At 61.2% G+C, this 11584-nt stretch overlaps 2 protein-coding genes across 2 annotated transcripts; both read right to left on the bottom strand.

Moving 5' to 3' along the window:
- Positions 1 to 3589, bottom strand: LOC123522500. Its single transcript, XM_045297338.1, has 2 exons — positions 1805 to 3589; positions 1 to 88 (listed from the first exon to the last, which is right to left on the bottom strand). Exon 1 carries the CDS (start codon positions 3587 to 3589, stop codon positions 2639 to 2641), a length of 951 nt encoding a protein of 316 aa, XP_045153273.1. The 3' UTR covers positions 1 to 88; positions 1805 to 2638.
- LOC101653818 (solute carrier family 22 member 12) lies at positions 3462 to 9740 on the bottom strand. The gene is made up of 10 exons (XM_004713657.2): positions 9128 to 9740; positions 8308 to 8411; positions 7766 to 7920; positions 7515 to 7683; positions 6755 to 6878; positions 6503 to 6618; positions 5531 to 5745; positions 4664 to 4772; positions 4308 to 4511; positions 3462 to 4047 (listed from the first exon to the last, which is right to left on the bottom strand). The coding sequence occupies exons 1-10, from the start codon at positions 9527 to 9529 to the stop codon at positions 3993 to 3995; spliced, it is 1653 nt and encodes a 550-aa protein (XP_004713714.1). The 5' UTR covers positions 9530 to 9740; the 3' UTR covers positions 3462 to 3992.
- Between the last annotated feature and the right edge of the window lie 1844 nt (positions 9741 to 11584).

Here is an 11584-nt window from a genome sequence, read left to right on the forward strand (position 1 = left end):
TGCTTCGTTTGATCTCTTGACTGAAGGAGCAGGCCGTCCGCTCGGGAGGGATTCCCTTTTTTCTGGGTGCGCTGGCACATGTCACAGACTACAGAGAGAGCAACAACTCACAGCCACTGAGCGGACTGACTCACAGCAACCCTGCAGGACAGGGCGGAACTGCCCCTGTGGGTCTCCAGGACTGTGGCTCTTTATGGGAGTAGAAAGCCTGCTTCTTTCTCCCACAGAGCAGCTGGTGGTTTTGAACTGCTGACTTTGTGGTTAGCAGCCCAACACATCACTAGCTATGCCACCAAGCATAGAGGCGGGAACACTTTTGCTGTCCCTGGTGGCCAAGAAGCCCGGTGGGGTAGCGGTGACCCACTGGGCTGTGATCCTGTGATCGGCAGTTTGAAACCGCAGGAGAAAGACGGGACTTTCTACTCCTATAACCCGTCACAGCCTCTGAAAGTCAGAGGGTCAGCATTGGCTTGATGGCAGGAAGTTCTTTTTAGTGGTGGAGGAGGGCCTGGCCCTCTGGGTATCCGTGTCCCAGACACTGGCTGGGGATAGAATATGTCATGGGGCAGCTCCACCTTGTCTGTCCTCCATGGCCGTGAGAATCTTAGCCACATCCCTGGGGGAGGCGGTGCCATTCCTGGCTTCAGCTTCCTGACTGGTCCAGGGTCCCAAAGTGAGTCCAGATTGGCCTCTGGCTGTTGGCCCCTGAGTTCTGCTCCCTTCTCTTAGGTCTCTAGGGTCCCGGGGAAGCCCCACCCCCCAGTTCACTCTTGCTTCACTGTGCGGGGCCCTGGCCTAGCTCGCAGGTGTCTGCTCTTCCATGGGCCCTTTCAAAGGGGGATGTGAGCTCAGTTAGCCTTTCAGACCCAAGCGAGGGATTGTATGAGGACCTAGGTGAGTGATCCTCTTGAGAGAAGACTATGTGTGTGCGGGGGAGGGGGGAGGTAGTGGGAGTGGGGGTCTGGACCACCAGGGTAAGGGCGGCAGGTCGTTGACATTGCTGATCCCTGGTGGTGATGTGCCTCTGTGCCTGTAGCTCAGGACCCCTCCCTGCTCCTCCCTCCCCAATTTTGATCATGGCGTCCCTGACCAGCCATCCCCTTTGTTGCCGCCGGGCAGCATGACCCCCGTTAGGCAGGGGCCTGGCTGTCAGTCCCCTCATCTGGTCTCCTCCAGTTGCTTCAAAAGCTGGGCTCATCTTCAGCTGGAGCCTCCCAGAGCCAGAATTGGGTTGGAGCTGGGCAGGGCTGCCCGAACCCTGCTTGTCAGCAGAGAGGGTGCACCCTTGGGTGCCTCCCCCTTCCTCACTTCCTCCCCTTCATCCCTGCAAGCAGCTTCTCTGTTAGGAGCCCCTCCACCAGGGGTGGTCCCTCTGGGGGGCCCAGGGGTTCTGCCTCTAGAGTCCTTTCAAGGTGGGAAGAGCCAAGATCCCCCCCATCCCTCTGGATCTGTTTTCCCATGGACTTGGGTCAGTCTTTCCAACCAGCACTAGCTGCTGAAGAAGTTGGGGGGGCAGTGGGGGAGGCCCTAACCTGCAAGATGCTCTGTCTCTGTGCTGGTGATGGCTCAGGCTGAGGTCCTCTGTATTCTGTCTGGCTGTCCCAGGGATAGAGGCCTCCTCGCCCCACCCCCACCCAATTACCATTCCCCCCAAACCACACTCAGGGCCTTCACCTCCATTCTGCTCATAGTGACCTTATAGGACATGGCAGAACTGCCCCCGTGCCTTCCGGAGACTAACTCTATGGCGGTACACAGTCCCGTCTCTCTCCCGTGGAGTCGCTAATGGTTTTGAACTGTTCACCTTTCAGTTAGCAGCCCAATGCATAGCCACGGCTCCTTTCCGGAGGAAGCAAAGGAAGGCAGCCTCCAGAAGTTTCTAGAATATTCCTGAGCAAGCTGTCGGGGTGAGGAGGTGGAGGGTGGCCCCTGTTGTTGTTGGGCTGTCATTTGTCTGCGGGACTCGTTTTCTTCTCTGCGCTTGGAGGGTGGGGTGCCTGTCCCCAGAGGGCGTGGCCGTAAGAGGGAGGATACCTGCACCGGATCACTGACTCAGTTTGCCCATCAGCAAGAGACCAGCACTGCGCTCACAGCGCCTTCATCTTGTGCTGCTGCTGGTGCTTCACTCTCCCCCTGGCCCGAGCTGGCCTCCTCCCGGGCTGCTGGCGGGACCGTGCTCCTCGGAGTCCACGCAGCAACAGGGGTGGCTGTGGTTCCGGGCCTCGAGGCGCCCTGACAACTGGTACTTGGGCAGGGCAGAGGGCCAAGGATAGGGGTCCAAGGAGAGAGGGGACGCCAGACTTGGAGGTGAATAGTGGGTCCTGGGCCCCTTTTTGTAATCGGCATGCCTGAACTCTGATGCAGTGGAGATGGAACGGTGTGTATGGGGTGTGATGAGAATTTCCTTCCCATCCTGAACCTTTACCCCACCCCCTCTCCCCCTCCCTCTCACTGGGAGTGGAGGGTGTGCTCCCATAGCTTTTGAGGTCTGGCGGTCCCCCGTGGTGGATACCCAGAAAGGGCATGTTCCAAGGGAAGGCCAGCCCTTTGGGTGGGCATCATTTAGCCACAGGCAGGACTCTAGCTGCCACTGAGGGTGCCCTCTGGGCCTGCTCAGCCACGAGATTGCCTTCATCCATCAGGGGCTCGGGCTGTGGCCAGCTGCCCCAGAGACATGGGCCCTGGGCCCTCTGGGCTCCCCAGTTCTGTCCTGTGATGAGAGTAGACTGACCACGGAGGCAGGCGCGACTGGCGGAGGGATTTCACTGAGAAGTGAGCCGGCCCTATGCATCTCAGGGGAGAAGGGGACACATGTTTTAGCCACTTGACCCCAGCCCATCCCCTCTGTCCTGAGACCTTCACTGGAGGGTGACCAGGGGCACGTGGCCTGGCGACACAGCTCCCAGAAGCCTGTCTGGTGCTGCAAAGGAAGGGAGGGGGCTGCAGCTGACAGCCGGGCGGGAGTGGTCGGGTCTCCTGGGGGACGGAGCTGCAGGGTCTCTGGCATTACTCTTTGTGAGTGTGCCCATGCATGCATGTGTGCCCACGTGTGTGTGTCCCTGAGTATCCTGTGTGTGAGGTACAGATGCCCAGAAGCACTCACAGGTGGACACGGCCCCCCTGAACAAAGTTGGTGGGCCCCACTGGGCAGTGGACAGCACCTTCCTGGACTAGGTCTCCACCAGCTGGGCAGGGGGTGAGCTACGGGTGAGCCTGCTTCCCCCCTCCCCACCCCCTTCCCTGCACCTCCCAGTGCCTCAGGGGCAGGAGGAACGGCACTGCCGGCCCTGGACCCTCTGTGTATGGTAGCCACTCTCTGGGCCTGGTTCCCCATAGGCCTTGCGTGGTTGAGACAAGGAGAGAAGACAAGATGATGCTGGCGGGAGCCCACACCACATGCTGGGAGGCCCCCCGTACGCGCACTCCCCCACCCGTAAGGAAGCTCCTGGGCTCGTGCTGGGTCCCTGGTCCTTGGCACCTTTATTGGCTCCTCCAGCTCCTTGCAGGCACCTGCCCTCTGGGGACTCACAGGCTGTGGGAGAAGCGGGGTGGGCAGGCCAAGCTCCCAGCCCTGGCCGGGCAGGGTCATTGGCCTAGGTCCGACAGGCCGTGGGGGTAGGCCAGGCAGTGAGGGGTCCAGTGGATGATGTCCGCAGCATCTGGCTGAGGCTGGAGTGCCGATGGGGGTGCCAGGCGAACGGGTTGAATCAGTGCTTTCCCAAGGAAGCCAGGAAATGAGACTTTGTTCCTTGTGCCTCTGAGGTTGTCAGAAGGGGGAGGGCCCCCCCCCTCCAGAGCCTGGGGTCCCAGAGCATGCATGTGGGAGTCTCCCTGCCCGTCACATCATCTGCTGTCCCCTCTATGTGGGTTGTGGCTCCTCCTCCAGGGAAGGTTAGGGGGTGGGGAGCAGCCCTGGGAGCTAGGAGGGCAGTGAGGACCCCCCCGCTGCCTTCCCACCTGCTCTCCCTCGTTCCCCGCCCCACGGTGGGAACCTAAAACCGCGTGCACTTCAGCACAGGGTGGCCGTGGGCGGCTTTCTTCACCGTCCTGTTGGGGAAGAAAGACGTGAGCGTCAGGGAGCCCAGTGACCCCTGACCAGTGACCTGTGTTCATCCTGGTCCTGATGACTCAGGAGAGACTGTCAACCATGCTTTCTCGGGGAAACCGGGTCCCAGGGTCCCAGAGCGCCCGTGCACGCGGTGGCGACAATGACAGCCGAGGCCAGCTACCGGGAGGGGCTGTCTTGGTGGGAGTCCGTGGGTGGGGCACCGGACGCCCTGAGGCTCTTTGAGGGGCGGCCCACTCACTGGCTCTGCACGTCCTGGATGGTGTCTGGCAGCGGCAGGCTCCGGGTCTCAGGCAGCAGCAGCGCGGCCAGGCCGGCCAGCAACGGCACGGTCCCGTACACCAGCAGCGGCAGCGAGGGGCTCAGCCTGCCCATCAGCCGGACCAGGGGACCCAGGATGGCGCCCACACGGGCCGCCATCTGGCCCAGGCCCACCGCCGTCATCCTGCGGCCCAGAAGCGCCCGTGTGATGACCACGCTGCGCGCCTGCAGCCCGGCCCCGCCAGCCCAGGGAGAGAGGGTCACCCCGGAGAACCCATGCATACGGCCACCTGGAGCCACCCAGCTGCCTGGGAGACCGTCACGGCCACCCCTCACCTGAGTACCGTCGGGAAGAGCTCACCGCTGTAGACTGAGATGCAGGTGAAGGCCGCCCCCACCGCGCCGAGCCCCAGCACCGCCAGCGCGGAGCGCAGCACCCCCATCTCTGCGGAGAGAGGTGGGGTCAGCGGGCGGCTGCCTTGGCCTGTCTTGCCAGACGTTTCTGGTTCATCTCCACGTGGGTGCCCCGCTGCCGAGGGGCCCCATCAAGTCCAAGTTGCCCTCAAGGACCGAGAACTGCCCCGTTGGGCTTCCTAGACCGTCGTCTGTATGGAAGGAACCTGGTGGTGTGGAGGTTGAATGCGCTGCTGCTATGACGGCAAGGCTACCAGTTCAAAGACGCCCGCCGCTCTTCTGGGGGAAAAAGGAGGCGCCAGGCTTCCTTCGGGAAGCCTCCTGAAGCAGGCCAGAGGACAATGGACTGGGACAATGGGCGTGGTTTCTGGTTAATTGCCACAGCTGTGGACTACTCTTTACGTTAAGAGCTTAAGAGCCCAGCGCTTACCAACTGTGCCCCAGGCCCCCCAAATGTGCCAGGTCTTAAATGATATTTTGAGCATCCCCTCTCCCCCTCCCCAATCTGCTCCCCACCTAGTCAACCGGAAGTGTGGCCCCACCCCCTTTCGTCCTCCACCCCCCATCAATGATTCTCCTGACTCCCTGCTGTGGGGCCTCTCACTGCCCGAGCACAGGACCCTCTCCCTGGAAGCCACAGCAGGCTGCCTCCCAGATGCGCCTTCCTCTGGCTCCCACATCACCTCTGGCCCTTGCAGGGTTTCTGTTCTGGCTCAGGCCTTCAGGAAGGGGAGCTGTGCACCCACAATACACCCCACCCCCCACCCCCCTGCCCGCTCGCTGGCTCACCATAGGGCACCAGTGTGTTGGCCAGGATGCAGAGACCTGCCAGCACCAGGGACCCAGCCTGGGAGGGGCGGCGGCCCAGGCGGTTCAGCAGCAGCAGGGTGCCTATCTTGGCAGGGATGTCCACCACCCCAATGAGGACCTGAAGCAGGAAGATGTTGCTGCCTAGTGCCTGTAGGTCCATGGCCAGGCCGTAGAAGGTGAAGCCGAAAGCAAACCTGGGGGCGGGGCGGGCGGGGGGAGTCCTGTTGGGGAGTGGGCTGGTCAGGTGTTCATTGCCTGACTGATCTCTCTGATTGGAAGGATCCTGCCTGCCCTTCTCCCCATGGGCTCTGCATGGTGGAGATGGGGTGGGGGTGGCTTGAGCACTCGGGACTACATCTCCCAGGCTCCCTTGCAACGTGGCTTTTGGTGTGGACAGTGGGAGGCTCTGGTGAGAGGCTGGAGGTGGGATGAGAGGGTGGGAGGGGTGGGGGGAAATGGAGGCTCTATCTATCCCTTCCCCTCTCCCAGTTAGGGGATTTGGACAAGAGAGGAGTAGGGATTTAAAGGGAGGATCTAGCACAACGGGGTGGGGATAGCTGAAAAGTTTCTTTGATTAAACTCCTCTTATGCTGTTATGAGCCCGGTGGTGCAGTGGTTACAAGTTGGATTGTGAACGCCGAGTCAGCAGTTCAAAACCACCAACCGCTCTATGGGAGGAAGGCTAGGTTTCTATTCCTGTAAAGAGTAACAGCCTGAGAAACTCACAGGGGCAGTACTCCCCGTCCTATAGGGTCACTACGAGTCAGATCCGATGGTGTTTGCTTACTGAGACCCCCTGCCATGGGCTGTTTCCTGACAGGAGCCTGGCTGTCAGAGGGGCAGCTGGTGGGGGGGTCATTCCCACGGCTGTGGGACCAGCAGAGTAGTCAGTCCAGAGAACTGCTGAGCCTGGGCCCGGGTGGGTGGGATGTGGTGAGGTGGGGCACCCACCAGCACAGCGTGGAGAGGCAGGTTCGCTGGCGAAGGCCTGGGGTGAGGATCAGGGCACTGACATTGACCGGGGCCTGGCCGGAACTCAGTTCCTCCTGCATGGCAGCGAGCACGCCCTGCAGGCAGGGGGTGCTGTTAGCACTGGGGACACCCAGATGTCCCCTCCCTGAAGCTGAGCCCTTGGTCAGGGCTGCAGCTGTCTCCTGTGCGGGGCAGGGAGGGTCCAGCCCAGGGGAGGCCAGCCCGCTTCACCTCCATGGTCAGTTCTTCCCTCTCGGTCTTCTTCCTGTTGATGCTGGCCACCTTCTGCAGCTCCTGCAGGCCCCGGGCCACCCTGCCTGTGATGAGAAGCCAGCGTGCCGACTCTGCTAGCCACCTGGGGGGATGAGGGGGTCATTGCCTGCAGCCTGAAGAGCCCAGCTCATGCCCGGCTGCCCTCCAGGAGCTTAACAGAGCTCTGGGAGCTGGCTGTGCCGGCTGCGGCTGCTGGGCAACGAGAGGAGGCCGTTGGTCCTCTGAGCCTCAGCTTCTCCTCTGCCCAAAGGGCCTGGCCTCACTGACACCTCCAGGCCATCCCCAGTGCCCCACACGTGGCCCTCTTCTCTCCCGACTGGAGGCCAGTCTGCCCCCGACATCCCATCCCCTAGCATGGATCTGATCCCCATTCCCCTCAGCATGTAGCTCTGCCCCTGAGCCCCCAGCCTGCCGCTTCCCTGTGGTTCCCACCCAGGCCTCAGCAATGCAGGGCTGGGCCCACTGCCTCCCAGCCCCACCCCGGGGCCCTGGGACCCTTAGGGTTTGCAGAGGAGAAAAATAGAGAGTTTCAAGGGACACATCAGAGGTAGAGACAAGATCTGGGGTGGGAGGGGCCCTGCCCTCCAGGGTGGGGGCCTGGGGAAGGAGCAGGTGTTAGAGTGCTATGTGGCGAAGGTCACCCTGTGGGGCTGACGTGGGAGGCCTGGGCATGGACATGGTGGTGGGGCGTAGGTGGAGGGGGTGGCGGGGCACCCACCAGGAGTACAGGAAGCTGAGGAAGAAGGGGGCGGAGACGGCCAGCTGCAGCATGGGCCAGTCTCGCACAGTGTAGGCCACGGTGGCCATCAGGGCGTGGCCGAAGCTGAAACCCAGGGAGTTCAAGGTCATTGCCAAGGGCCGGGCTGCCGATGACGTCCACTCCATCACTGCAAGGGGTTGGGCGGTCAGCCGTGCGCGCTCGAGCACCCGAGGGGCCTCTCCTGAGCCGGGAGCCCAGCGGGGACTTACTGAGGGTGGCCGTGTTCATCATGATGCCCGCCACGGCAAAGGCCAGCAGGAACCGGAGCAGGCAGTACACTGAGAAGGTGGGTGCGAAGGCGGCCGCCGTGCCCGCCAGGGCCAGCTGAAGGTAATTCCAGGTCAGCACCAGCCTGCGTCCGAACCTGTGACAGGCCCGGGGAGCTGGGGTGTGCCACAGGGCCCGCTGACCCAGGTGCAGGTCAGCCAGACGCCAGCGCCAGACCCGCTTCCGAGGCTTCCTGAGCCCAAGGAAGCATGTCCCGAGTCTCTGCAGTGCTCTCAGCAGGGGGTGAGCTCCCGGGCCCCAGGAGGACTCAAGCAGAGCAACTTTCCACAGGGAGCGGTTGAGGGAAATCCATGTCTGTCCGTCCCCTGAGGCTGAGGCTCAGAGAGGGCACGGTCTTGCCAGGGGCAGCACAGCTAGGTCTGGACATCCCTGATACAAGAAGCTTCAGGGCTGCGTCAGGGTCCGAGGCCTGGGCGGCAGGGGTCAGGGGGCTGGGGGCTTGCCAGCACCAGGTGGCACTTACCGGTCTGAGGCATGGCCGCACACGGCGGCCCCCACCAGGATCCCAGCCAGGTAGATGGACTGCGCCATGGGTCTCAGGGCCTGCGAGTCACAGACCAGGTCCCACTGGAAGGAAGGGACGGCAGAGGACTGAGCGGAGGGGACAAGGGAGTGAGATGGACGGTGGACGGGCGGACGATGTCCTCTAGGGAAGTCCCTCAGGTGTGCCTTACCTCGGGAGAGGTGTCTGGTCACCCCTGGCCTAAGCCCCCTCAGGACCCCCGATGGTCTGAGGAGTCAGACCTTCTCCAGGCCTTACCCACTCTGCAGACCCCGTGCCCGCGAGGCCCCAGAACCTTCCCTCTGTTCCTCCTGCTTGCTGAGGTGGGGCATCCCTCCCAGGAGGACCCAGTGCTCTGTCTGGGAAGCCACCTGGGGTGACTCAGCCCCAGAGGGAGGCTTCAGCTGCTGGGCCTCAGGGAGGCCTCTGGGAACCACTCCCTCTTAGGGAGCAGGAATCCACCTCATCCACGTGTCTCCAGCACCCAGCTCAGGCTCTCGGGGACACAGCACGTCCCGTGTGACAGGCAGGGTGAGCCACCTGGAGTCACAGCTGGTAGGTGTGTGCAGGACCAGGCAGAGGGGTGGCACGCAGCTACCCACTGAGTACTCCCAAGCGCCCACCAGCCCAGCTCCGGGCACAGCCTGGGCAGACCCCAGGGTTCTGCTGGAGGGGCTAGACCCAACTCCCAGGGTTATTTGGAGGTTGACCGGTGACTTTGACCTCTAAGGTGCCAGGACTTGGGGTGGTGGTGGTGGTGTATGGTGAGGAGGGGTCTTACCTGGGTGACTATGGTGGAGACGAAGGTACTTCGGTCGTAGACCCAGCCGTCCACGCACGGCTCCGTGGCCTCCTCGCTCCAGTTGGTGGACGTGGCATTAGCGTCCAGGAGCTGCCACTGCGGGTGGTGGAAGCGGAGACACGGGTGGGGCTCTCGGTTGGGGCCGGGTGGGATGGAGACGGTCAGCAGGGCCTCGGGGCCCAGGTGCGCAGGGGCACTGGCCTGAGCTGTGTTGTTGTCCAGGAGGGGCACCCAGCAGCGGTGGCTGGGTATGGCTCCTGCAAAGTTCTCCAGCATGCCATGGGTGGTGACCCACATGATGGGGACCACCAGGGCCACCATCTGGAGCACCTGGAACCTGCCCAGGCCACCCACTCGATCCAAGAGTTCAGCAAACGCCATGGGGCCTCCCTGGCGGCCCGGAGGAGGTGCCTGCTCTCAGGAGGGCAGCCTGGAGCATGCCAGGGGCTGCCTGCCTTGCTGACCCGGAGTGTCCACCCAGCTCAGTCACTCAGAGGCCAGAGGCCAGGGACTCGGCCTAGTGACTCCGCCCTGGGTCCTCCCGGCAAAGCCAAATTTGGAACTGGGGAAAGTGGAGACGGAGGTCACCTAGACCAGATGGAATTAAACTATGACCAGGAGTCACTTCTGGAGTAGGGGCTAGTAGTCATGTCCTTGGTTAAAGTTTAACCTGCTCTAAGAAGAAGCATGTCCATTCACCCACAGCGTCCACCATGTGCCCCGCGTTGGCCGCCACTCTGCTGCCCTGGATCCCACTCTGCATTACTTGGAATTCCCCCTCCAGGTCCCCTGGGGCACACCTGCCTGTCCTACCCACATCACCTCCTCCAGGGGGCTCTCCTTGTTTGTTTCTGTCTCACACCCATCCAGTGCCGTCCAGCTGTCTGGTGCCCAGCCCACTCCCTGGAGGGCCTCCTGGGATCTGGACCCCAAACAAAGGATCCGTGAAGATGTGCTGAAATGCTTGGCTGGTTGGCAAGCCAGCTTTGTGGGTGTGTGTTTTCTTCCTGACGATAACATGAATATTTAGGTCTTCCTCAAAATCCAGAAAAGGTTGAAAGAAAGAACAGGAAAAGCAAACACACAAACAAAGGCCGTTGCTAACTTTCACCAGCCGGGGATGGTCACCCTGGGGGTGAGTACTCCCGGGTTCTTTCAGTAGCGGTCCTGTCCAGCTTCATCCACCTCCAGCAGCTTCCATCTCTCCTTGCAAACCCCCCAGGAAAAGACCCGGCTCCATGGGGTGTGCAGGGTAGAATGAAAAGTGCACAAACCTGCTGTTGCCACCACCTAAGTGTGCCCCTGAGGGGCCTTCATCACACACACCCTGCTGGCAGCCGTCAACACGCTCTAATTCCAGGGGTTTTATCATCCCAAAGAGAAGCTCAGTACCCTGTAAGCAGGAACTACCCAGTTTCCCACCCCTCGCTGGACCCCGGATAGAATTGTCTCCATCCATTTCCTACCCTAAATGTACCACACAGCATTTGTCTGCTGGAGTCTGACTCCGCTCACTTAGCGTATTTTCACAGTTGAACAGGAGCCTGGGCTGCTCCGAGGGCTTCGCGGCTGACCCAGAGGTTGGCGGTTCAGAGCCACCCAGGTGCTCTGAGGGTGAGAGGCCTGGCAGGCAGCACCTGTGAATGTTACAGCGTAGGACATCTTATGGGTTTTGGGGCACACAGGGTCTGGGATAAGTGGGCTTTGTGCCAACTTGGCTGGGTCAGGAGTCTCAGTTTGTAGGACCTTCCCCATGACGCGACCTAACAAATCACCTCTGGGATGGGCCTGACTGTGAGTGGCCACGCAGCTGTAGGATTAGGGTGGGATGTAGCTCCTGTGCTCAGGCCCCAGCGCTGCTACCATTGAAAGAGGCTTCCTCGGGAGTGTGGCCCACGTCTTATATGTAAGCAGATGGTGTGGAAAGCTTGCTTTGACCCACCCCCTTTGTTCTATTATTAACTGGGAATCAAGACATATAGCATGTCCAGCAGAATTGTACATTTGCCACAGCAGTTTCCAAACATTTCTTTTCTGCCTGGACTCCTTTACATTGTCTCCCTTTGCCCCCCGCCACCACCACTGCCCTCCTCCCAAATCCCTTATTCCACCTTCTATCCCTATCGGTTCATCAATCCTGGGTTTCACTTTCCTGAAGAAACAAAAAACCCCAGGAAAACAGCAATCACAACTTCAGTTGCTCTGCTTTTTGCTGGGTCTGGATCCCGCATCTGGCTCATTGATCTCCGGGTCTTTGAACTTGAGACCACAGCTCTCCATAGTACCTGCCAATCATGGGGGCCATCAGCAGCCTGCCATCTGGATCAAGAGGCAGTTGTGAGAACAGAGCACGGGGGTAAGACCAGGCAAGGTGTAGTTTGGGTTGTATCCCCTCACCACACCATCCAATCTGTCCGCTGAGCAAATAGCCAGAGA

This window comes from Echinops telfairi, unplaced genomic scaffold (genome assembly GCF_000313985.2).
Source record: "Echinops telfairi isolate 266 unplaced genomic scaffold, ASM31398v2 ScPeMD7_7417;HRSCAF=8455, whole genome shotgun sequence".
Lineage (NCBI taxonomy): Eukaryota > Metazoa > Chordata > Mammalia > Afrosoricida > Tenrecidae > Echinops > Echinops telfairi.